This window comes from Sus scrofa, chromosome 12, assembly GCF_054392235.1.
Source record: "Sus scrofa isolate SSC_HxYL_T2T_F1_AM1 chromosome 12, Sscrofa_HxYL_maternal_Yorkshire_Landrace_v2.0, whole genome shotgun sequence".
Lineage (NCBI taxonomy): Eukaryota > Metazoa > Chordata > Mammalia > Artiodactyla > Suidae > Sus > Sus scrofa.
Genome location: NC_139394.1, coordinates 64,192,842 through 64,218,523, shown reverse-complemented (window position 1 = coordinate 64,218,523; position 25,682 = coordinate 64,192,842). Strand labels below are relative to the sequence as shown.

The following is a 25,682-nucleotide window of genomic DNA, read 5'->3' as shown; positions in this document are numbered from 1 at the left end:
CTTGTTACCAACACGAGCCCCGGTCACCAAGCAGAGAGGGAGATTGGTACCCTCAGTGCAGGATCCTTGGTCTCCCTAGAAGCAGACAGTAAGCAGGAGCTTACCCATCGGGAACCACTTCTCCTGAATTCATTGGATCCACGTCATGTCCCGTGAGGCAGGCGTTTCTCACGGAGAAGCTGCAGTTCGGAGGAATCGGGTACCTGGCTGGAGGCTGGACATACACGGGAGCTCGACCTCACCCGGTTGTCTCTGTGCTCCCCGCCCCCCGCATCCCCTTTAATATGGGTTGTGTACCCCGTCTCCAGCTTGCTCTCAGCGGGGGTCTCAAGAGAACGCTTGGCCCTGTTGGCTTATTAGGTCATTACATGGGCTGAGGACAGAAAGGGGGCTCAGCTGGGACAAGGGGTGTTGGATCTGAGGGTGGCCCAAGTGGGCACACCTGGGGACGTCAGCGAGTGACATGTGTGCCTGTGTGTGTGCACATGTGTACAGGTGCATGCTTGGGGGTATAAGTCACAGACCCCTTGTTACCCCATGGGCTCAGGGTGGTGTGTGTGTCTGCATCTGCACAGGTGTGGCTGCAGGTGGATCCAGGTGCCTCAGACCTGTGGGGCTCAGGTCATCTCCAAAGATGAGCAGGTGGCAGAAGCAGGACCATTGGGAGCTGAAGAGCGGGGTGGGGGATGGGAGATGGGGGAGACGGGGGAGCGGTCTGGCAGCAGCTGTGTCGGAGGAGCCCCCAGCCCACCTTCTCCCCTCCCCCTGCTCCAGTCCTGTGTGTGAATGAGGACGAGAACGCTCCAACCAGCGGGCTCCTACGTGGGTCAGGCTTTACAGGACAGTCCTGTGGCAATCCCCGACTGTCCCCGCTGTCACCCCTGTTTTACAGATGTGACCTTGGAGACGCTGGAGGTTTAAGTACCTGGCTTCAGGTCACCCTGCCAGGCAGCGGCCAGCCTGTCCTGACCACATGCTCTTCATTCTGTCCTTTTCTCCAGCTGTTTCACACGCAGCTTTGTCACCTTAGGAACTTGGGCCCTTTCTCATATTATCACCTTCTAGAGAGACTGAAATCCAGGGACAGCAAGATCACAGAAACACAGCGAGAGCAGCAAGGAGAGAGCTGGCCTTCCTGCAGGGCTGCGGAGCTGGGTCTCCAAGGCCAGGCCTCTGCTGGGCAGGACGGCCGCCCAGCACACGTCCTGGCGGGCCCATCCCCGGGCTTTAAAGTGTCCTGCACATCCTCCGCTCTGCCGAGGAGACACATTAAGATCTTTGATAGGAGTTCCCGTCGTGGCACAGTGGTTAACGAATCCGACTAGGAACCAAGAGGTTGTAGGTTCGATCCCTGGCCTCGCTCAGCGGGTTAAGGATCCGGCATTGCCGTGAGCTGTGGTGTAGGTTGCAGATGCGGCTCGGATCCCGCGTTGCTCTGGCTCTGGTGTAGGCTGGTGGCTACAGCTCCGATTAGACCCCTAGCTTGGGAACCTCCACATGCCATGAGAGCGGCCCTCGAAAAGGCAAAAAGACAAAAAAAATAAAAAGGTCTTTGATAAACTGCATTTCTGACTCCGCAAAAGCTCTTTGTCAGAACCTCAGAACTTCCTGGCGTGTCACGCACACATACTTTCTACGTGGATGGCAGTTATGGTTCGCTGTTCACTATTTCTGTGTTTTGTGCCTAGAAGGAGTCATTTGAAACAAGTAACTCCGTATTTCTCCCCAGTTTCAAAAGTCCTCTTTCCCAACCTCTGGGCAATGGATCATTGCTATTTTTCTCTTTCTTTTTTTGTATGCTTTGTAGGGCCGCACCTGCGGCACATGGAGGTTCCCGGGCTAGGGGTGGAATCGGAGCTGTAGCCACTGGCCTGCACCACAGCCACAGCAATGCCAGATCCTTGACCCATTGAGTGAGGCCAGGGATTGAACCCGCGTTCTCATGGATGCTGGTCAGATTCGTTAACCGCTGGGTCAAGGTGGGAGCTCCAGCTATTTCTCCTTTAAGCACAGGCAACGGTTTCCTATATATTCACCTGTCCATTTTCTCCCCGCCTTCTGAGAGTCACATATTTTGCCATTTTATCTTCTCCTTCTGTGTTTTTCAGAAACCTCGTGAAATGAACCACCCCAGGGACTTGCAGAAGTTCCCATGCGGGAGAAGCGGGGACCAGCGGCCGTCAGAACAAGGTCAGCAAGCAGGGCCTTCAGTTCCGACCCGGTCCTGGGCAATAACCCAGGCCTGTCTGTGCGCCTTGGCTGTCATGCTTAGGAGGTGCTGCTGCACTTCGGCCGTGGGACGCTGGTCGCGGCTCTTACCAGGTCAGCCGTCCCGGGTTTCCTCGGCGCCTGTGCGGGCTGGCTGCCTGGTGTTCGGATTTCCAGTAATCCTCGGAGATTCCAGGGGACATTGCTGTGGCCGTTGCAGTGACGTCCACGTGCCTGTGATTCTGGCCCAAGAGCCTGGGGACAGGGCAGTGAGTGCGGTGGCTGAGATCCGTGTTCGAGGGAAGCTGCCATCCGGGTGGTGAAGAGAAAGTAAATGAGCAAGGAAGTCCCAAGAAGCGGTGGTGGGGAGGCCGTGTGGAGAGGCCGCGCAGGAGCCGGGGCGGACCGGGCTCCGGCCGAGCCCTGACTCCGAAGAAGGAGCCGCCCCGCGGAAGTCAGGGAAAGCACGTGCCAGGCAGAGGAGCGGCTGGGGAGGGACCCCGGGGTGGGGAGCCAGGTGTGAGGAGAGAAGGGGGGCCGCGGTGGCCAGGGCAGTGAGTGGTGGGGCAGGGGCCCCACCGAGGCTGCCACGGGGTGGGGTCTAGACCCAGGAGAGCTTTGCAGGCCAAGGGCACCCACAGGGCTGGGAAGCCACTGAAGTGTTGGCAGCGGAACAGCCGCATGTGGTTTTTGTTCACAAAGGATCACTCTGGGTCCCCTGGGGAAGGGACTTGCGGGGAGCAAGAGCAGAGGAGAAGCAGGGAGGCGAGTTAGCAGGTGTTCTGTAGCCTCAGGACTAGACGTGGGCGTCGGTCGGCCTGAGGATGGAGACGGGGAGGTTCCATGACGGCAGGAGGGCGGGCGGGCTGATGAACTGGACGAGCTCGGCGAGGCGGCACGAGGAAGCCGACAGCCCCGAATCTCGGACTGGGCATTGGCTTAAGGGTGGTGCCCCTCTGGGATGGAAACGGCCAGAGAGGGAGATCCCAGGGAGCGAGGTCAAGCCTTCCGCTGGAGCCGTGAACGCACCGAGATCCCGTCAGACGGGAATGAAGGGCTGCAGGTGGCGGCGGGTCGGCTGGGTCTGGACTCTGGGGAGGGGCTCGGGAGGGCTGAGATGTGGAGCCACAGAGCTGGTCAGTGTCGCTGTGGAGCCTGCATCTGGGCGCGAGGAAGGAGGGCTTGTTTCTGCTCTGAGCGTCAGAAAGATGGTGACGCCATTGACAGGACAGGGTGGGGGACAGAGGTTGGCAGAAGTGTGGGGACACAACTGGGCCCGACTTTGGTCTTGAAGGGGCTTGAACTTAATGAAAAGACAGACACTCAGGGGAACTTTTTGTTGTTTTTTTTTCAGGAACTTGTTAGAGGGAGTTCCCGCTGTGGTGCAGTGGGTTAAGAATCTGACTGCAAAGGCTCAGGTGGCTGTAGAGGCATGGGTTTGATCCCTGGTCTGGCTCAGTGGGTTAAAGGATCCAGTGTTGCTGCAGCTGTGACATGGGTTGTAGCTGTGGCTCAGATTCGATCTCTGTCCCAGAAATTTACATATGCTGCAGCTGCAGCCTTAAAAAAAAAATTTAAATAAGCAGTTCGTATAGAGTTCCCTGGTGGCTCAGCGGGTTGAGGATCTGGCATTGTCACTGCTCTGGCTAGGGTCACTGCCCTGGGATGGGTTCAGTCCCCAGCCCGGGAACTTCTGCATGCCATGGGCGTGGCCAAAAACAAAACAAAACAAAGATCTAGTCTCAGGGAAGGGATGGGTTTTGGTTAACTATCCAGGTTCCGGTGGTGGCTCCAGGGCAGTGATTTATTCTGACCAAACTCAGAAGAAAATGAAGTCACTCCGGATGCCAGCATGAGACTTGATAATGTGACATATGCCTAGGAGTTACTTGATATGTCAGTTTGCGGAAGATGTCTGGGTGCACAGGAGGGAAAGGGGATGCTCATTATCAACTCTGGGACCAGTGAGCCCCCTTTCACTCGGCCACTTCTCAGAGCCAGCACTGATGTCCCGAGTTCATGCTTCCTCCTTGACTGGGGGGGTGGGGGTGGGGGTGGGGTGCAGACTTCAGACAGGTCTGTTCCATGTCCTTGCTTTCTTAGAAAATTCAGGGCACAGGAGTTACCGTCGTAGCTCAGTGGTTAACGAATCCCACTAGGAACCATGAGATTGAAAGTTTGATCCCTGGCCTTGCTGTGAGCTGTGGTGTAGGTCACAGACATGGCTCAGATCTGGCATTGCTGTGGCTGTGGCGTTGGCCGGCGGCTACGGCCCCAATTAGACCCCTAGCCTGGGAACTTCCATATGCGGGAGTGGCCCTAGAAAAGGCAAAAAGACAAAAATAAAAAAGAAAAAGAAAATGTAGGGTGCAATGCGACAATTTCTTGGTGGCTCAGGGCCTCGCCAAGGCATCTGTGATTTGGCTGAGCCCGTGGCACTTGGAAGTTCCCAGGCCAGGGATCGAAGCCATGCCACAGCGGTGACAACACTGGATATTTAACTGCTAGGCCACCAGGAAACTGCGTATCTGTGGTTTTTATTGGGTGTGGTGATGCTGGGTGGGCCTGGTTATGTGGGCTGGGCGGGGAGTTGGGCTGGCGGCCCTTCGCTAAGTCACCCGAGCTCGTCGGGCTCCTATCGGACTTGGTTTTCTTTTCGTGGTTCTTTGGTTCCCTCCATGGTCTTGCAGGCTGGGGACAGTCAGTGGGGGTACCCTGTCCCTCCTTCTTTGGAGAGGGGGTGTTGTGCCACCTTTGACGGCTCGCTCCTATGCCTGGAGCCCTAAGCACCATCCCTTGAAAGTCTGGAGAATATTTTTTCATTGATCCATTGCTGTTCCCCTGCTAGCAAATCCAGGCTGAACAAAGCATCACACAGCACAGGGAACTCTGCTCAATATTTTGTAATAACCCATGAGGGAAAACCATCATAGATATTCATATATATGAAAAGAACACATATTCATATATATATGACTAGAATATATATGAATCTATTAATCATTGTGAAAAGAATATGTATATTCTCATGTATATGAGTAGAATATATATGAATATATTCACATACATGAAAAGAATATATATATGAATATATGATACATATAAGAATCCCTCACTTTGCTGTATATCTGAAACTAGCTCAACATTGTTCATCATGTGGCGTTGCCGTCGTGGTGCAGCGGAGACGAACCCCACTAGGAACCACGAGGCTGCAGGTTCGATCCCTGGCCTCGATCAGTGGGTTAAGGATCGGGCGTTGCCGTGAGCTGCAGCGGGAGGGAGTCTGGGCCTCCGTTTTTTGAACGAGGTTGTGTCGGCCCCGCGTGGAGCGCAGGCTCCTTCACTCATCTTCCAGCTGTCCAGGTGCTGCTCCTCCACCTGCAGGGCTCTGCTTCCTCTGCCTCAACCCCAAACACCCCATCTTCCTTCCGTGTCATTTCCATTTCGTAAGTCTTTCTAGGACCTAAGTTATTGCTGAGTCTAACGAGGGACTGAGGACACGTTATGGTCTTAATAGTCATGAGGGGAGTTCCCGTCGTGGCGCAGTGGTTAACGAATCCGACTGGGAACCATGAGGTTGCGGGTTTGGTCCCTGCCCTTGCTCAGTGGGTTAACGATCCGGAGTTGCCGTGAGCTGTGGTGTAGGTCGCAGACGCAGCTCGGATCTGGCATTGCTGTGGCTGTGGTGTAGGCCGGTGGCTACAGCTCCGATTGGACCTCTAGCCTGGGAACCTCCATATGCCGCGGGAGCGACCCAAGAAATAGCAACAACAACAACAACAACAACAACAAAAAGACAAAAAAAGACACACACACACAAAAATAGCCATGAGGGTGATTGATGGATTTGGCTTGTGGTTCAGTTGGGGACAACTCACCCCAGACAGATGGGAGTTGGGGTTTAGTTGCCGTTCGGGTTATCGGTGCCCCAGGAGTTGGGCGTGATATGTGATGCGTGGATTTTCTCACGTTCCGGCGTCACCAGGCTGATGGGATCCCTGAACCCTTCCCACGGCAGCAACTGGGGTTCTTTGCTTCCAGGCAGAGCCTCGCGTGCAAGGCAGCTGCTTCAAAGCAGGCGCTGGCCGGGAGCAGCCTCAAAGCGGGTGCCCAGCCACGGATCGCCGCCAGCCCTGGGAGAGCCCCGTCCCCATTGTTCCAGGGAAGCAGGACTTCCTCCTTCTGATTGATTAGACATTGGGAGGCTGCAGTTGTCACGGTCCCTTGGCTCCCGACCAGCTGTCAGGCGGAGAGGGGGACTCTGTGCACACATCTTTAAGAGCCTTTCGTGTCTGGTTTCCTGAGCGTGCGGCTGTGCGGCTGAAGGGCTGGCTCCTGCCGTCTGTCTCTCCATCGCTTCCCTACTCCCGGCCTCTCTGACCGTGTCCCAGGCCGGGACGTCGGCAGTGGGAGGTGGAAGAGCTCTCTGCTGAGCATGCTGGTGTGGCGTGTTCCGGAAATTTCCTTCAAGTGTTTGGAACTGAATGATCCAAATGAACCAATTTACAAAACAAACAGACCCCCGGTCTTTGAAAGCAAATTTATAGTTACAGACGGGGAAGAGCAGGGGTGGCGGTGTGTGTGTGGGGCTGGGCGTGTATCTGCACGCCCCGCGTGTCTGGAATGGGTGGTCAGCGGGACCTGCCGCACAGCACAGGGAGCTCCCCCCAGTGTCCTGTGGTCCCCTCTGTGGGCAAAGACTCTGAGAAAGAAGGAGTACGTGAAAGAATGAACACGCGTCCACGGATACCTGAATCACTTTGTTGTTCAGCAGAAGGTATCACAGCCTCGTAAAGCAACTCCACTTGATTAAAATAAATAGAACATGTGGAACTTGACCTCCAGACAGTGTGGCCGTGGGTGCTTCGTGCCCAGGGTCTTCCACTTCCATCGTACAGTGGGAATTTTCATACTTGTCATTGAATATTCCTCAGATTCGTCGTTTTACCCTTGTTCCTGGAGCGGGTTCGTGGAGGGTTCCTTCAGCCCCGGGCGGCGACGCCCTCCCTCAGGGCCCGTCACCGCCCCACCCCCGCCCGTCGAGACTCAGCTCCACCGTCTTCTCCACTTGAACCTCCCTCGTTTTTCTTTTTGGCCGCACCCACAGCGTGGAAGCTCCCAGGCCAGGGATTGAATCTGAGCTGCTGCTTCGACCTACACCTCAGCTGCAGCCACGCTGGATCCTTAACCCACTGGGCCACAGCGGGAACTCTTCTCCAGCCTGTTTCTTGCTCTCCCTCCCCACTCGTGCTGACTTAGGGATCTTGCCGTCTGTCTCCTCACAGGGCTGGGCGCTCCTTGAACCCAGGCTGGGTCTCATTCTGCGCCGTGTCCCCAGCGCCTGCTACAGTGCCTGGTACATGCAGACACTGGAAGTCTGTCTGCAGAGTGGCCGAGGGGACTGGTTCTGGTCTCTGGACAGGAACTGGTCTGTTTTTGTGTCTGATGACATAGAGGACATGGATTATTCCCGTTTGATCCGTTACTGGCATGGGAAACAAATGTGCTTTGTGGACCTTGACAGCAAGAAGGGGAGTCCCCCCCCAAAGCAGGAGTGGGTGTGGACAATGCTTGGTGGGTCTGGGTGAGTGGAGGACCCACAGCTCTTGGAAGTGCAGTGTTTGGGGCCCAGTGTGTGTCTGCTGAATGCACACGTGCACGCATGCATGCACTGGTGCTGCTCGGCCCTGGATACCTGATCTCTGCAGTGTCCCTCAAAACTCCTCACAACCATCAGAGACAATAGAGGGTGCAGGAAGTGGTGTGTTCCCCCTGTGATGGTTAACTGATGATGCCCGGCCTGTGTCCCCGGCATCGGGGGAGATAGTTGCCCCCCGAAAGGGGCGTGCTCTGTAGGAGGACAGGCTGACATCGTGTGCAGCTGGGCTTTTTAGCAGAGCCCGGTCCTGGGCTGGTTCCTCTTTGTCTTGGGTGTGTGTGTGTGTGGGTGTGGGTGGGTGGGGGGGTGTTTGGAAGAGCAGGTGGCCAGCACATGGCTGCATAGGGAGGGGAGGGAACACCAGCTCCTCCCTCCCCACCCCGCCCCCCTCTGTCTGAGCAGTTCTGGAAGTCTCAGTGCCCCCCAGCATCCACGGTGCTGAAGGCACATCAAATGAGTCTCTCGAGTGCGCCCCCTGGAGCACGTCATGGTGCCTGGGGGGGCGGGTGGAGAGGTGGAGAGAGGCATGATAAGGGGGCTCGTGGGAAGCCTGTGGGGGGCTCACTCTCTCCCCAGGTCTGAAGTGCAGGGACAGAGCATACACCTGGCAGATATGCTGGGGGGCCCCTGCGGATGGAGATGGGCACAGAGGCCCCACGTGGCACCAAGTTGATTCCCGCCCGGGCCTTAGAGACAAGCCTTCCGGGACACTTCTGGCCCAAGTGGCAGCTTCCTCTTCAGCCAAAAATAACTGAGGACTGGCCAGAGGGCAGACGAGGAAACCGGGGGCAGGGGAGGAAACGGGCGGGGTGGCGGGGAGCTGAGGAGGGTACCCCGCAGAGGAGAAGGGAACTCTGCCTCAGCTTCCTGCTCGGGAGAATGTGGTTCTCCCTCTGGACGCGGCTCAGGGACCAGCGTGAGAGACGCGGGGGTGACATGACGCCTGCGGAGGAGCAGAGCCGAGAGGAGCGGCAGGGCAGGGGTTGGCTTTGCGGCCAGCGCCAGCCCCAGTGGGCCTGGCCCTTCTGGGTTCGGGCTCCTTTGGGGACCAACCTTGTGAGGCTGATTCTGGACCCAATTCTACCCTGAGCCGGTTTGTCCCTCCACCTCTTCCGTCACCACACCCTCTGATGCCCAGAATCCGCACATGGTCCCCTGGCGACGAGCTCCGTGAGGTGGCCTGGGCAGCGAGTGAGTGAGTGAGTGAAGGAATGATGGTCAGATGAGACCAGGGGCGTGTCAGCCTCCCCTGCAGAGCGTGGAACAAGAACTGAGCAGATGGGCTTAACATGTCAAACGCGTCAGTTTGCAGACTCACTTGACTGTGGACAGGCTTGCCCTCTTTCTTTCTTTTTGCTTTTTAGGGCCGCATCCGCGGCATATGGAGGTTCCCAGGCTAGGGGTCAAGTTGGGAGCTGTAGCTTCCATCCTACACCACAGCCACAGCAGCGCAGGCTCTGAGCTGCATCTGCAACCTACACGGCAGCTCACAGCAACACTGGATCCCCGACCTGCTAAGCGAGGCCAGGGATCGAACCTGCAACCTCGTGGATACTAGTTGGATTCGTTTCCACTGCACCACAACAGGAACTCCCAGGCTTGCCCTCTTTCTACTGAAAACAATACAGATTTTGCTGAGTCCCCCCCCCCCCTTAAATGGTCCAGTGGGTGGTCTTTGTCATGGACCTTTTCCCCTTTAAGTGACACCTGTTGACATCCTGAGAGAACCCTGCCCCCAGTGGGGCAAAGCTCAGGAAACACGGGATGAAGATAGTGCCTTGGCCATCAGGGTGTGCAGACAGCACTACTTCCCCAGCATTTGTGGGGCAGAAAGTCTGCGCAGGGCGGATTTGTGCCCATTCATCCATCGGTCCTGCCCAGAACCTGCCAAATCCTCTTGCAAGATGGTTTCCTGAGATAAGGGTGCAGCCTGTGGCCGCGGACAGAGCGTGAGTTAGTTCCTCCTCGGCCCGGCGTTCTTAGCTCGGCACTTTGAGACATGAGTCCTTTGAGCCTCGTCCCTTCTGGTATTGGTGCTCCATGGTCCTTTAAGAGGTCTACAGGCCACGGAGACGCAATCCTGAATATGTATAGTGAAGGATTCCTGAATGTGTCTGAGTGGAATGTGTGAATTCTTAAATCCGTGTCTGAGAACTGTGGACGGGTTGAGGTGATCTCCTGGACCAGTTTCCTGTTTCTTAAATACGTAACACCCTCTACATCTTCAGTGGTCTTGGCTTAGGTCCTACGACAGCCGATCCCAAACCTTGCTGCACATCAGAATCTAGCTTTTAATTCCGGGGCCTGTGTTGTGTCCTCCTCTAATTAAATCACGATGTGGCAGGTGGGGGCCAGGATTTGAATTGTTTTAAAGATCTCCAGTAATTCCAATATGCAGCCAAGGTGGGGACACTGGTTTAGAGGCACTTTATGTCCTTTATTTTGGCCTCGCCCGCAGCCTGCAGAGGTTCCCGGGGCCAGGGATCGAACCCACGCTGCGGCAGTGACCACACCAGCTCCTTAACTCGCCAGGCCACCAGGGAACTCCTAGAGGAGTTCTAGGCATTTATTTCCAGGCATTCTATTAGAACGACCTTGCCTCTTGTGCGAGATGCGGGGGAAGAAGTAGCCTCATCTCCTAAGGAGAGAACGGAAGTTGTACAAAGTGAAGGGATGTGATCCAGGTCACAGATTTGCATCGGGTCCCAGGCAGGTGTCACCCCCAACTTAGGCCGCACCCGGCCTATCTGACTAGATTCTGGGGATGATGCAATAAGAGGCGGAGGTGGGGTGCGGGGAGCCCAGAGGACTGCACATGGCCCTTTGTGCCCGAAGGAGAAAGAAGAAAAGCACTTCCACTCTTAAGCCCCCTGCCCGCTGGTCAATGCTGATTCTGTCTGCAACTGGCTGGTCTGTATTTCCGCTGGTAGGGGGCAAAATAGGACCTTTGTACCCGCGTGGAAGGAAATGATGAGCGCCTGCAGACCTCATGTCAGCTGCTTGTCTCCTTTTCAAACAAACAAGTCCTTCCCGAGAGTTTTGAGGCGTCTTGAACGTTCCCCCTCTTGGTTTTATAGTATCCTTGTCTCTGCACCCCCGGGTGTGAGAAAACCCACCCCTCTGTAGAATTCTTCCATCTGCCACTGAGGCTGTTACGGGGCCGGCGGGATGTGATGAGAGGCTCTGAGAAGGATGCCGTTGAGACAAAAACCCACTAAGAACTGGACTTCCCTGAAGCTCCGGGTCCATTCACTAGCAACTCAGGAGCGGCAAGGACAAAAGGAATGATCCCAAATCTCCCAAAGAGCCCCAGCTCCGAGCTTTTCCCACCGTGTACAGGCTCGATGAGTCCTGTGGCCCACCTGCGGAGAGGCCACACCCGCTTCTCACAGCCCTGCAAGGTGGAGGATGGGTCAGGAATTGCCTTTGGCAGGAGGTGGGCAGGCAGGGACTGGCGACCTCTCGGACGACAAGCCCGGGAGAAACGAGATGGAGAAATAGGAGGAGAAGAAAGACGCGTCAGCTTCCATTTCATCATCATTATTATCCCATGAAGCAGTCTCTCTAGGTCTAAGGACTATTTGAGCGTTATTTCTTCCCTGGCTTCAGAGAAACGACATTGGGAATTCGTCTAAAAAGGTCCCATCATGAAAGATGGCCACTAAGACTTAGCAGTAATGACTCTGTGAGGCCTGGATCTCGAGGGGCTTTGATGAAAACGACCTTTTTTTTTTTTTTTCTTTTTTCCAAAGAGTAGAGCAGCAGTGAATCTGTGGGATGTTATGTTCTGCCAGGTGTTTTATGATAAAATGCTGACATTGTGAATGATTTACTAACAGATACGTGGCATTGAAGGCTGTCCCGTCCATAGCGCCCTTCCTCCAGTTCCACGATGGCCTCACGCCAGCCCTGGCCCCTGGGAGTGACTTAGAAATGCAAGTTCTCAGGTCCCCAGAGAGCCCGCGGGATCTGCATCCCAGGGCTTGGGGGTGGGGCGTGCCCAGCTGCCCCTGTTTTCACAAGCTCTCGCGGTGCTTCCAGCAGCAGCGCTCGCGGAGTTTGAGGCACCGCCCTGGACTGACGGTTCTCAGAGTGAGTTCCCCGGGCATCGCCCCCGCCTTACCCGAGAGCTCTGTAGAAGCCACCTGGACCCTCTGCCCCGGGCACTGGCGGGAGACGGTGGCCGCTCCATGGGCTTGTCAGGGGTTCACGGATGAAGCTGTGAAGTAACCCCGTCTTGGACCGTGGAACCAGAAAGGAATCGAAAAAGTTATTAACAAATCCTTCCAAATCTTTGTGGTTTCCCTCCCCACCCTGTTTTTATTTATTTACTTATTTATTTTTGGTGAAGATGCGGGGAATCGAACGTGGGGCCTCATAGCCCCTCTTGTTTTTTAAAACAATGCTCTGTTGTTGAAGCAGAGTTGATTGACGATATTGCGTTCATCTCTCCGGTGTAGCGAAGTGGCTTGGTTATACGTACATGCATCCTTTTTCACATTCTTTCCCGTTATGGTTTGTTATACGGTGGGAAACACAGTTCCTTATGCCATTCCGGAAGACCTCGTGGTTTCTCTCTCTTACATATGCTGGTTTGCGTCTGCTAATCCCGAAGTTCTTCCCTCCCTGACCCCAGCTCCCCCTTGGCAGCCAGTCTGTTCTCTGTGTCTGTGAGTCTCTTTCTTCTTTATAGATAGGTTCATTTGTGTCATAGTTTAGATTCTGCATCTAAGCGATATCGTAGGGTATCTGTCTTTCTTTTTCTGACTTACTTCACTTAGTAGGATCATCTCTAGGTCCATCCATGTCACTGCAGATGGCATTATTTTGCTCTTTTTTAGGGCTGAGTAGTATTCCATTGTGTATGTATGTACCACATCTTCTTTATCCATTCCTCTGTCAATGGACATTTAGGTTGTTGCCATGTCTTGGCTATTGTGAATAGCCAAGTGCTGCAGTGAATATTGGGGTGCATGTGTCTTTTTGAATTAGTGTTTTTGTCTTTTCTAGATGTATGCTCAAGAATGGGATTGCTGGATGATATGGTAGTTCTATTTTTAGTTTTCTGAGGAACCTGCATACTGGTTTCCAAAGTGGTTCCACCAACTTACATTCGCAGCAGCAGAGTAGGAGGGTTCCCTTTGCTCCACACCCTCCCCAGCATCTGTTATTTGTAGACGTTTTAATGATGGCCCTTCTGCCTGGACCCACCTTGGGGTTTGGGCCCTGGTTGCTGAGTCATAGCCTCCAGGTGGGTGGACCCTCAGGTCCCAGAACCCCTAGACCACAGTTCCCATCGGGTTGCCCAGGCACGGCCGTGCCGGGCATGCACTTGACTCCTGGCAGCTGCCCACCTCTGCTACCCCCTCCCGGCAATGCAAGGCTGAGGGTGCGGCCAGAGGGCAGGAGCTGAGCCCACACACAGTAACACACCTGGGGGAGGGGAGGATGGGCACAGGTTTGAAGTGGGGACGTTTCTTTCTTCACTTTTCCCTGCTCCAGCCTCCACGCAGCCCCCAGCCTGGCCTCACCGGGGCCTTGGAAGCTCACAATCAGAGGACGGAGGCCTGGAGGGGCCTGACCTGCGCCCTGCGCTGGACTCAGCCACCTCTGTCCCGGGGACTCTTCCTCTTCCCCGAGCCTCGGGAGAGACCCTGGCCCCGGGGCCCCCGGGGGCCCCTCATCACCGTCCCCCAGCTCTCTGCGTGGTGACCCTGACTAACGGCCGTATTTCCCCAAAGGTATCTGGACCTTCAAAGTGAAGAACTCGGCAGCAATGGAGAGGACTGACGCCGGAAAGCCGAAGCTGGGCGAAGGTAGAGCTCGGGGTTTTCACAGTGGGGCCCCCGCTGCGGGGCCAGGGTTGGAGGACTGGGGTCGGAGACAGGGGCCCGGGGTGCTGGAGAGGGTATGGCGAAAGCTGGAGCGACGGGGCGGGCTCGCTCCCCCCGGCTTTAGCTTCACCTGCACCAGGTCCAGGTGATGGGCGCCCGAAGCCGCAGGCCCTTGGAGTTTTGCATTTGCTCTGGGGAGGCAGGGAGGAACAGCCCTGTCCCCTGGGAGGCTTCCTGCGCTTTTGCTCGTGAGAGGCGGTGTCGCAGCTTCTCTGCCGCAGGCGCAGTGATGCTCATGCAGGACCTGGAACCGCCCTGACGTCTCTGCTGGTGGGTCTGTCCCCAGATGAGCCTGGGCTGGAGCCTGGGGATCACGCGAGACTCGGCATCGTCTCTGGATGTGTAGTGTTTTCCACTGGATTCAGGCTGGAGACGGCAGGAAGGACTCTCTTAACCCCTGCTCCCCAATTCCTATCAAAATGATCAAAGAAATATAAAATTAGGGACATAGGCACCACTTAGAAAACGGGGGTGAGGGGCTGCAGCAGAGAAGGTCTGAGGCATTTCCACCAGACAGAGCAACGTGGCAAAGGAGGAAGGAGGGACCGACCTGCCCGTGACTTGTTATCCAGAAAGGAAGGGCTGCTTGGCACACCAAGCGGTCAGTTTTCTAGTAAAGCCTCCCCTCCGCCACCCCCCGCTGCCCCCACCCCAACACCCTAAACCTCTGGCCAGGAGCTAGGGTGAAAACTTAGACTTTTGAGCCCGTTAGACTTGAGTTCAAACCCACGACTTGCTAATTGTGCCAGCTGGCGGCCTGGGTCTCATCTGCTGTGAATTGGGGTTAATACCCATTTTAAGGTGTAACACGGATTAAATGAAATAGCCGGGGAGACATGGCCACATGGTTCGTGGTTGCCATTTACTGGTGACTTCATGCCAGGAACTGTCCTCAGAGCTTTACATACGTTATTTAATCCACAAGAAAGCTCTCTGAGGTTGGCCTTATTCTAATCGCCATCTTGCACACAAGGCAGCTGCAGCTTAGGAGGCCAGAGCCTTGCTAAAATTGCTGCAAGTTCACAGCTAAGACGAGGGCGGCGGCGGAGTTTGACCTCCAGTGGTGCAAGGACGCAGCCCACGCTTTCAGGCTCTAAGCTTTACTGTTCCACGTCCTTAACATGTTACTTGATTTGATCCTTCCAGTTGCCGCTTTTACTGGTGAAATAACAGAGGTGCATGCGACGTGCACAAAGATCTGAAGCCAGGCCTGCCTGCCTCCAGCTTTCCCGCACTCTCCCGTTGCACTGTCCTTTCACTCACCCTCCGGGACTGGCCTTCGGCCTCCCAGGGTTGGGCTAGATTTTCTTCCCGCTGAGTACAGGGCTGGAAGGGCTGCGATGCGTAATGGGGGGAAATTCAACATGTGGCTCCACCACCCTCTGACTGAGGAATTGAATCATGTGTGCGAGCACCTCTAAATCGCCTGTCCCTGGAGTTCCCGTTGTGGCTCCCATTGTGGCTCAGCAGGTTGTAAGAACCCAGCTAGTATCCATGAGGACTCGGGTGTGATCCCTGGCCTTGCCCAGTGGGTTAAGGATCTGGTGTTACCTCAAACTACGCAGTAGGTGACAGATGCAGCCCGGATCCGGTGTGGCCGTGGCTGTGGTGTAGATCAGCAGCTCCGACGCGACCCCTGGCCCGGGACCTTCCGTGGGGTGAGGGTGCAGGTGTGAAAAGAAAAAAGAAAGAGAAAATGAATTGCCTGTCTCTCCCTTTGCTGGTAGACCTCACAGGAAGCACGGGGCTCCCGGGGACTCTGCTGGAGAAGCACGACCCGTGGCCTGCCTACGTCACGTACGTCTCGCCCAAGGTGAGGAAGCTCATGCAGAAGAGCCAGGCCAGAGAGCTGGAGTGCTCGGAAGCCATGCAGGAGAGCCGGCGCGCCCGCAGGCCCAGCACGCCGGCCAGCCTCCTCCAGCCGAAGAGGAGGAAGTCGTCCAAGGTCTCCGGCCACACGACCTTCAAGGACATGAGGTCAGAGGCCAGGCTATCGGCGTGGGGCCCTTTCTCCGTGTCGGCTGCGGGTTCCACCGTGATCCACGCGGATTCCAGAGCCAGCCCCACGGCGAACTCCAACAAGATCATCTTCTCCCGAAAGCCGACGGCGAGGGTCCTCCCGGGCAGCTCCCGTCTGCCCAGCACGCAGAAGCACTCCGGCGGCTAACGAGGGCCCCTGCGGCCGCCCCCGAGCCTGTACAGCAATTAAGCTCCGTTTGCCACAGCCCCTCACCTCGGCCTTTGCCTTTGAACTTGCTCTGCTGCTGCAGGGCTTGGCTGAGATAAACCAGGCTGACTGTGGGCTTTGGTGGAGGTGGGGGTGGAAGGCCCAGGTTCTGGAGGAGCAGGTGCTCCGGGTGCATCTGTCCTGGTCCAGGCCGGAGACAGAGCCACACACCGTTTTACCAGCGGTGACTGAAGAAAATTTCTAAGTAGGTAACAGAAAAGGCAGGAAGAGGGTCCAGGGCTGTGGCTGGAGGTGGCGCCTGCAGGAAGCGGGCTCGGGGTGGGGAAGCAGAGCAAAGATGCGGACTTGTTTAGAGCTGGACCCTGGAGACGGCCGCGTGGGCTGCAGCTCAGCCTTCTGAGGTTGGGCTGAGGGGCGCCTCTCTGAAGATGCTGGAGTCCCTGACTGGGCAGAGAGCTGGGGTGGGGGGAACCCCTACCTCTCAAGAGGGGGAGCCCTTCGGCTGGTGGACCCCCTGAGGCTGGTTCTGAGTGTTAGGAAAACCGAAAACTGGACTCAAATGTTTCTGGAAGGAAGTGACACTCTCCGGGTGAACGGGAATTGCTGGGGAAACAGAAAGGGACAGGAAGCGAGTCGGGAGCCAGTTCCTCCTCCTTCCTTCAGCCTCCCCGCGGCGGCCGCTCCCTCTGGTACCCCCCCCCCCCCCACCAGGCAGGGCCCAGACCTAATAGGGAGAGAACAGGGATGTGAGCCACAGATTCCCGAAGCCTGCATCTCAGAGCCAGTGTGAGGGGCTGGACTTGAGCCGAGAGCAAGGGAGCTTTGCAGCCTTCCCCCGGGGGTCGGGGGCGGGGTTCCCAGAGGAGCCCCTGCAGGGTCGGTATGTGTTCTCCTTGGAGGGTTTACAAAGCGGCCCTGGGGGCCTGCCGCCCCCTGCTTGGAATGGCGGGTCGGCTCCCCTCCTTCTGTAAGGCTTGCCTTGGTGGGGCGCCGTTCCCGGCTGGCCCCCAGCTGTGGTTTGTCAGTCTCAGCTGGCGTCGGTCCACCCGGGCTCTGAGCTGTTCCCAGTTGGCCCCAAAGCAAAGGGTGCCGGACGCAGTCTGGACGCACACAGGCCTTGTCTCTAGATGCGAGGGCCTGGTCCTGACGGGCAGACCACCCGCCTCGTGCCTGTGGTTTGTCTCCTGAGCCTGGCTTCGCTGGTAGCTGCTCTGCTTTGCCCTCACCCGAGCTTCTGTGCTTATGTAGAGGTTGCAGCGCGCTCGGCTCTAAAGGCCACTTGAAGAGGCGGAATTTGCCCTAAAAATGCATTCTTTCCATCTAAGGGTCCTGCAGAAACAGTTGGGCCCCGCTCTGGCTGCTGTGGGTAGTGTGGGAGCAACTGCGCAGATCCTGGGCTCCGCACCCTTTGCTGGGTTCCCAGCTCTCGGCCAGAGCGAACTCTTGCAACGACAGAGGCGGTTTCCAGGGACCCCGCATGATGGCATTTTGGGTCTGCGGCACAGTCACAGACCTGGAAGCAGGTGATGAGTGGATCCTCTCTTCTCTCCCTTGTGGGCGTTCGTAGCGCGAGGCTGTCTGGAGACGTCACGGGTCCTCGTCGAGGGTCAGCCTCGTGGAGGGTCAGCCTGGCCGGGGGTTCGGGATCCTTCCCTCCAGCCCCTCGAGGGCGAGGCAGTCCCACGGTTTTTGTTTGGGTCTTGCTTTTAATTTCTAGTTAGCTCGTAGTTTTACAGAAGTGTATACGCTCCAGGGTGAAACGATTGTTGTATAGACAGCATTGTTCAGATTAATTCACGTCTCAGCCGATTATAACCACACAAGCCGGAGCCCACGGACACCAGCGCCTGCTGCTGTGATGGGAATGGCCGTGTCTGCCACCGCCGTCCGGACGCTTTGCTGCCCAAAGCCATTTTGACCAAAAAAGGCCCCGTTCCTTTGAACCGGGGGGCTCCGTTCACGGCCGGCCGAGCTGGGTCCCCAGGTCTGGCCTCCAGGCGGACTTGACCGGCCCCGGTTGTGCACGTGCAGGCAGAGGAGGCGGCTGCGAACCGCTTCTTCCTGGGGGACTAGCTCGGCCGGACCAGCAACGAAGCCTCGGTCCCTGCAGGAAGGAGGGTGGTCCTGAGGCCCCCAGTGCCTGCCGCTTAGATTTGTCCTCTCCAGTCCAGAGGTCCAGACGCCCCTGCGCGTGTGGAGGGGCCCGGGGAGCCAGACTTAGAGAACTCTCTTGCTGAAAGCCTGGAAGGCCCTGGAGGGTCAACGCAGAGCGGGGCAGAGACGCTGCTTCTTCTGGATGTCACAGGGCACCGGCGTGCGGGCCCCACCGCCCTGGGCGCGGCCACAAGCGTGGGTCTGCCGGAGCCCAGCCGATGCTCGGGGAGGCCAGTTCTGCTCCTGAGAAGCTGGGAGATGTTCCCGGGGCTCTGGAGCCAGCGTGGAGCCCTGCCAGGGGCTGGAGTGGCCGCCAGTGGGCGGGGCCCTCTCGGAATGTGACCTCAGCTGCCTTTTGAGCCCAGGGGCCGCCAGGCTGGCCTCCATCTGATAGGAAGCTGGCTGACCTCCTCCCGCCCAAACCAGCCACAGCCCGAGGCCCACAGCCGCCTCTTATTTACCTCTCAGCACCTGCTCGGCAGCAGAGTTGTTTCAGTTGGTCTCCCTGCTCTGGCCACAAAACACCAGAATATATCTTTTGTTGGCCTTCTGTGTTGATCTGTAACTCAGGCTCCGTCTGACACATAGTGAGTAGCTGGTTTTGATCCGGTTCTCCGGCTCCCGCGCACAACGTGGTCTTGACAGCCCTTTGCAGTGTCCATGGTTGGGGTTGAAGCTGTGGGTGTTTCACCCCAGCAGCACGCTGGGCCCTCGGTCACGTGCACTCCGGGTGGGAGGGGCTGCGAGGACGCCCAGCGGTTCCCTGTTCCGGGCCTGGAGCGCATCTGGAAGGCAGCTAGGCTGCCTGACAGATGAGAGGCTGCAGGAAGGTCCGGGGGAGGTGACTGCGTCGACAAAGCCTGGGGGGCTGGCGTGTGCGGGCCAGATGTTTGGCGGTGGCCCGGAGCCCTCCCCCAGACAGGGAGGCCAGTGGGGCCTAAACCCAGGGGCCTGGGGGAGCCTTGGGCCCGATGGACCGGCCCTGGGACCAGCACATTCTCTTCCTCTGCTTGGTCTGCAGGCCTTTGGAAGCAGAAGAGAATGTCAGCGTCTCCTTAGTCGTTTTGAGGACAGGGATTAAGAAACTGGGTACCCGAGGTAGGGGTTTTGACCCCTGGGCTTTGTCCCAAGAGGTAGCAGAGGAGTCACACGGAGCAGTGGGTGCAGCACAGGGGGTCCCACCCAGGGAGCAGGAATCCCAGCCCTGCAGTCGGCAGAGGTGCTAGAAGGTCGTAAAAGTGCTTTGCGGGATGGGGGTGAGCCGAGCAAACGCACTCCTCTAGACCAGGTGGTCTTCTAGCTTTAGCTGAGTCACCATCCCTAGAAGCTTCTTGGACACCCCGCCCTCCGGGAGTGGCGGGCACAGGCTCAGAGCCGGCACCTTATCAGCACCAGGTAAGATGGAATGAGAGATGGGGTGGGGGGAGTAAACAGAGGCCTGGCATTGACTGCGATCCAGTGTCATCAGAGCCCGGACGGAAGCTCAGGCCCAGGTTTACGTCTGTCAAATAATCAGGAAGACCCCCCTCCCTCTTTGTCCCTCACCACCCCTCCCCCACTGAATCTCTTCCCAGGAACCCAGGGGCTCAGGTCCTGGCAGTCACACTGCAGTGTCCAAACCATTGGGGCCGTCTGGGCCCATTGAGTATGCTCGCCCCAGGGGTCCTCTGGGGCGTTAGGGGTGGGGGTGGGGCCCGCAGGGGATGCAGGAACACCCCCCTTTCAGGTGGAGCCCGCTGCCACCCCGTATTCTGTGCCTCGATCCTGGCCGTGGCCCGATTTCCTTGTGGGACAGGGCAGGATAGACAGTGTCATGAAGAGGACCTTGGGCTTGGTGTCGAGAACCCCCGGCTCTGCTGCCAGGCTCTCTGGTCCAGGGCAAGTGAAAATTCCCGCCCACAGAGGCCTTTCCAGGAAGCCTCTACTGCCCCGGGCCCAGCGAGACTTCAGGCATCAACCCACCTCCTCAACAGAGCCAGTTGTCCCACCACCTGGAAGCTCCCATTATTCTGGGGAGACCAGGCATATGAGAAGCCACAACACCACAGGCAAGTTAAAGCCGCTTGTGTGTGTGTCTGCCCGTGGGCCACGGGCATGTGTGTAAATACTTACACAGTCAGCCTCCTCAAAATTTTTACTTTTGCCTTCCGAATTTTGTCTTAATTAGAAAAGCTTTACAGGGCACTGTATTCAATATCTTATAATAACATATTAGAAAAGAATCTGGAAAAGAACACACACACACACACACACACGTCTGAATCACTTTGCTGCATACCGGGAACTAACACAATAATGTAAATCAACTATAGTTCAATTTTAAAAAAGCAGTTTTTTCTTCTCTCAAGATGATAGGAAAAAAATTGTCTCATGTCCCTTTCTGGCACTTTTACAACTTTTCTCTTTTTTACTTTTTATTTTATTTTATTTTAATTTTTTAAATTACTTAATGAATTTTATTGCATTTATAGAGGTGTACAACAATCTTCACAACCAATTTTTACAGCGTTTCCATCCCAAACCCTCCCAGCCTGTCTCATTTGGAAAGCGTAGTTTTGCAACGTCTGTGAGTCAGGATCTGTTCTGCAAAGAAGTTCATTGTGTCCGTTTTTCAGATTCCACATGGAAGTGAGAGCACATGATGTTGGTGTCTCCCTGTCTGACTGACTTCACGTAGCTTCATAATTTCTAGGTCCATCCATGTGGCTGCAAATGCCAGTATTTCGTTCCTTTTAATGGCTGAGTAATACGCCACTGTGTGTATGTACCACGTCTTCTTGATCCACCCCTTTGTTGGTGGGTATTCAGGTAGTTTCCATGTCTTGGCTATTGTATAGAGTGCTGCAGTGAACATCGGAGTACATGTGTCTTATCAAGTCAACTTTTCTCTTTTTTAAATGTCTCTGTTTTACCTGTGATTTTAGTGTAAAGACATGAAGGAGGATATTCAGTTGAGCTTCTCCCCCTCTGGTTGGCCAGTTTTTCCTACAACATTTATTGAATAATTTGCCTTCTCCCAAGGATTACTTTTTTCTTTTAGGGCTGCACCTGTAGCATATGGAGTTTCCCAGGCTAGGGGTCGAATCGGAGCTGTAGACGCTGGCCTACACCACAGCCCCAGCAACACCAGATCCTTAGCCCGCTGAGGGAGGCCAGGGATTGAACCTCTGTCGTTATGGATGCTAGTCAGATTCATTTCCTCTGAGCCCTGACGGGAACTCCTGATTACCTTTCTTATACATTAAGTTATTCTATGTTTTCCAGTCTCTTTGGGGATTTTCTCTGTTGGCTCACTGATTTGTCCGTCTGTTTATGTTTCAGAATCGTTTTCTTTACTGCAGCTTTCAAATCTCTTTTACCATCTGATAAGGGGAAGCCCAGAGGGCCTTTCTGAAATTTCTGATGGCCACTGAGCCTTTTGGCAGGAGTGAAAGTGATTTTTCAGGGAGTCTGATGGCCGCTTTTCTCTTAGGTTGGCTAAGAGGATGCAGCCGAGGTGGAAGGCAGGTTCCCTGATTCTATTAACTGCCAAGCCCCACTTCCCCACTAAAAGGTCGGACTTCGTCACAAGGTGAGAGCCAAGTGAAAGCTGCTTGTATCCCTTCACTCCCGCCAACCTGCTCCCTGAGGCGCTGAAGGTGTGCCGGGGCTCGGGCGTGATGGGAAGCGTCCAAATTGCAGTTTGCAACTCACGAGCCATCTGAAGGCATGCCCTTTCCATTTAGAAAAGTTACACCCAAATAGAAGGAAAATGCAAATCAGGAAGAAATTCCTCCCCTGGCATCCTTGGAATATGACCAGTGCAGCTGATTCCGTCAAATATTCCAGGAAACTGAAAGCAGGGAGCCCGGGGCCAAGGCTGTGGGGCCAGAACCGGGACCCAGCGGCCTTCCTCCGCCCGGGCTGCTGCAGTTCCCGGTCCCCGACTCAGTGGGAGCTTGGAATGAAGTTAATGTCTTCAGTGGGTGCGGCGTAGGAAGCAAAACCAGATAGTGAGACATTTTTTCCTCGCCGGCTTCTTTCTCTTAGAATAGCCCTGCTTCCCCAGGAACAGGCCTCCATTGTGAGCGCCGGCCCAGGGCAGCTTGGCTGCCCCAAGGGGGCTTGCGCGGGGCCCTGGGGGGCAGAGCTGGGCTCCCGGAGGACCAGCTACCAGACAGAAAGTCACTTGGAAAACCTGTTCTTTTTTCCGTAAATAAGGGGATCTGATCTAGAAAGAGCTCCGGAAGCCACCCGGCCTGTCCCTGCTGCATGCCAATGCTTGACTTTGTTCACAGAAGGCTCTGAAGGCTCGCTCACACGGGGGAACTGGTGCATGACCGTGATTTTTGCGATAACACGCCTCCCTATTTTAGCATAAAACCAAAGTGTGTGTGGTAAGGAGGAAAGCTGGACCGATGGTTGGACTCGGTGGCTGAGGAGGTGGAAAGAGAGCAGGTGCACGTCTCATGGGACACAGGGCCTGGGGGCTCTGCGTGGCCACCCCTCCTGCTGGTTCTTGTTATCGATTCCCTGCCCGCCCCCCTCTTCGATCCAGAGGTTATCTGAGGGCAGGGCTCAAATTGTATGCGTTTCTTCCTTCAACAAACATTCCTTGAAACCTATTGTGTGCTTCAAAGGGGATTAAAGGGGGAATGAGACAAAATTCTTCTGTTGGGGACTCACAGGAGGAGGGGTGGGGGCAGCAGGAGGCAGGGCACTGTGTCCGCATCCCCAGCAGGTGCAGGGCAGCCTGGAAGTGCTGGAAGTTGAGCAAAGTTGGGGCTGCTAGGGAGGTTGTTGGAAGACACCCTCGGGGTGACTTGGGCTGTGGCGTGACGTGGGTTATGTGACTTTACAGGGAGCGGCTAGGGAGAGACTTGGCCCCGTGGTCACAGGAGCTTTGGTGGACTGGGAATTGGGGAAGGGGAGGGGACCCTGAGGCCATGGCCCAAGTGAAAGGCGTGAGATCAGAACTTCCCTGAGCATGAAGGCCCAGGCACTGCCGGCTGAGCTGAGCTGAGCCAAGCTGAGCCAGGCCCAGGGAACGCTGAAAGCTTGGGGTCCTGTAGGCGCCGTGGTGGGACAGGGGAGCGGGGGTGCACAGGGCGCTGTGCCTGGCCCTCCGGCCCCCTTGAGAGGACCGTCCAAGCCCTGAGGAGCTCTGAGCCTCCAGAGTGACCCCCAGCAGCTGGCTGCCCCAGCTGCTCACTAGCACCACTTGGGATATAAGCCAAGGCCCAGAATCCCTGAGCAGGGGGCCCGGGGCCGGGCCAGACAAGCCCTCCATACAGCAAACATGGTTCCTCGGCCCCCACGCCCCTCAGAGTGGACAGGGCCCCGCAAACCTGGTGCCTCGAGGGAGTGTCTGGGAACGAGCACCCCATCCTGAGGGCCACCCCCAAATGCCGGTCTGTGGGGGCGTCCTGGGAGGGCTTCTGCATCAGACCAGGGTGTGTGTGTCAGGGGTTAATGGAGAGGAAGGTCGCCTCTGACCCTGAAATTCTGTCCTTCTGAGCAAGGGTGCTTGCTGCAGGGCTGGGGTATTTACAAACCAAGGCCGTGAAGAAAATCAGACCGCCTCGCTGGGCTTCCAGGTGGCCCTGCCTCACCCTGGTGCCCCCGGGGCTGGAGTGCAGGGATCCCAGGGGACCTGCCAGCCCCTGAGCCACCCCTGGGCCCCACACTCACTACCAGGACCCTCTCCTCCCCCTCGGTACCCCCAGCACCCAGCTCAGTGCTTTCTGGATGGGAGGCCCCACTAAGGTCGGGGGGCAGAGCAGGCGCCACCCAGGGCCCTGCTCCCTGCACCCCCCTCATCCACACATGAGAACTTCGAGTCTGGAAAACGGCCCAGCACCCACTTCCTAGGGAGCGCACGTGTGAGGTCAGCAGGACCAGGCAGCTGGTGGGAAGAAGACCCTGTGAGCTCAGACTGTCCTTTCCGGGGGGAGGTGGTCCCTGGAGCAACCAGAGCTCTAAAACATCTTCACTCGTGGCCTCTTCGGGGACGAAGAGCTGGTTCTTCCATGGGCTCAGCTTTGAAGTGTTCATTTGCACACACAGGACCAGCCAGGAGCATCGCAGCCAAAGGCCGTCTCCATCCGAGTGTTGCTTGTTTTTGAGCCCGGAGTCTCTTCCTTGGGGACAGACCCCTCTCAGGTTAGTTCATTTCCTGCTGTGTTGAAGACACTCTTTCTCATTTGGAATGAATCACAGACAGGAGAGCTGGCTCTGAAAAGAGACCATAGGTGAATCTCATGTTTATATTTGGAATGACTGTATCTGCATGGAGAAGTCACTAGCTAAATCACTGGCACAAATATGGATACATGTATAAAATATATTTTAATATATAAATGTAAATAATACATAGAGATATTATATATAAAATAATATGTATTTATCTCCTTTTTGTAATCATAGAGACCTTTCTTCTAGTGAAATTATGTGTCAAACAGGTGAAAGCTGGGTGGGCTTCCTGGAGGCGGGGAGGAGGCTGGGGCGGAGGGCGAAGGAGGGGCCCTGGGGTCTGGTCGGCCTCCCCCCCCCCCCCCCGCCCGAGGAGGCTGCAGGAGCCTGGGCGTGAAGCTTTAACACACCCTAGGACCTCAGTAGGAAAACCACTAGTTTTAAGAAGCCCTACAATTATGAATCCTCTAAGACATGATTTAAAACATTTTCCAAACGTAAATTGCTATTGTCAGGAGCTGCACTCCCCCAGTATTCCACGCCAGGACTTTGGACTTTAATGCAAAGCTTTTGCTACCCCTGCGGAACCAGGAGTTGGGGGGCCCTGCGTGGGCGGGCCTTGATAGAACAGGACCGGCGCCCTGGTGACCAGGGGACCTTGGGACAGAGAGGCCCATCTACAAGCCCAGGAGACACTTCCCTCCCAGCCCTCAGGGGCGCTGGGGGAGACCTCTGATGGACCCTGACCTGGGCCTCCCAGCTCTGGGGACCCTGGGCCAGCATTCCTTGGGGACCCAGCATGGGGATCGCCTCAGGGAGGCTGAAACTGCCAGCCCCCACGTTTTGACGCCCACTGATCCCAGCTGCCACCCTGTCCACTGCCTGGGACACACCTGGGCCTTGGCCCCATTTCTTCGGGGGCCCTCGTGAGGCCAGGGGATGCGAGTCGGGTTTGTTACCATCCCCGCTGAGCCTTGAGGTCCTCCTCTTGAGGAGAGCGGGCTGGGGCGGGCAGGGAAGGAGTGGGGTCAGCGATGCGGCCACCGTCCCCTTCGCAGGTGCTCGTGAAAGAGTTGTTGACGAACTGAGTCAAACATTAAAGAAAGATGGTTCGGAGAGAACCGCTGATGACTTTGGGGCCTGACAGAGTGCCTTTCGTAGAGGGACTGGGGTCACGGGAGGCTTGGCCCCCATCGCCCTGAAGCAGGACGTCTCTAGCAACTCCGTTCTTTGGGGCTTGCAGAGCCATCTTCATTTCTAGGTGGAAAGTCCGACGTGCGACAGCCAGCTGCCAAAACTCGCTAACCAGAGGCTCTGAGCATCCCAGGGGCCTTGGGAGGGGTGTTGGGCTGAGAGCATCAGGCTTGTTTTATGGACATGGGATATTCAGTGAATCTGGACCCACTTG

General features: G+C 56.3%; 2 protein-coding genes and 1 long non-coding RNA gene across 7 annotated transcripts in view; 2 read left to right on the top strand and 1 right to left on the bottom strand.

The window, feature by feature from the left end:
* Positions 1–18,649, top strand: part of CDRT4 (CMT1A duplicated region transcript 4) — a 66,932-nt gene extending 48,283 nt beyond the window's left edge. For all 4 annotated transcript variants that reach the window (XM_084986267.1, XM_013980267.3, XM_084986269.1 and 1 more), the window contains 3 exons: positions 2,109–2,190; positions 13,609–13,683; positions 15,489–18,649. In XM_084986267.1, coding sequence (XP_084842393.1) covers positions 2,121–2,190; positions 13,609–13,683; positions 15,489–15,928 — 585 coding nt within the window. In that variant the 5' untranslated portion in view covers positions 2,109–2,120 and the 3' untranslated portion in view covers positions 15,929–18,649. The remainder of the gene's footprint in view (positions 1–2,108; positions 2,191–13,608; positions 13,684–15,488) is intronic.
* LOC146398421 (uncharacterized) lies at positions 12,862–18,798 on the bottom strand. Its single transcript, XR_014821942.1, has 3 exons — positions 15,313–18,798; positions 13,740–14,172; positions 12,862–13,521 (listed from the first exon to the last, which is right to left on the bottom strand). It is a non-coding gene; the product is annotated as an uncharacterized LOC146398421 (long non-coding RNA).
* An 81-nt stretch (positions 18,799–18,879) lies between these two features.
* TEKT3 (tektin 3) overlaps positions 18,880–25,682 on the top strand; it is an 82,750-nt gene continuing 75,947 nt past the window's right edge. For both annotated transcript variants that reach the window (XM_084986255.1, XM_084986254.1), the window contains exons 1-2: positions 18,880–19,498; positions 24,149–24,244. The gene's annotated coding sequence lies outside the window, so the exon portion shown is untranslated. The remainder of the gene's footprint in view (positions 19,499–24,148; positions 24,245–25,682) is intronic.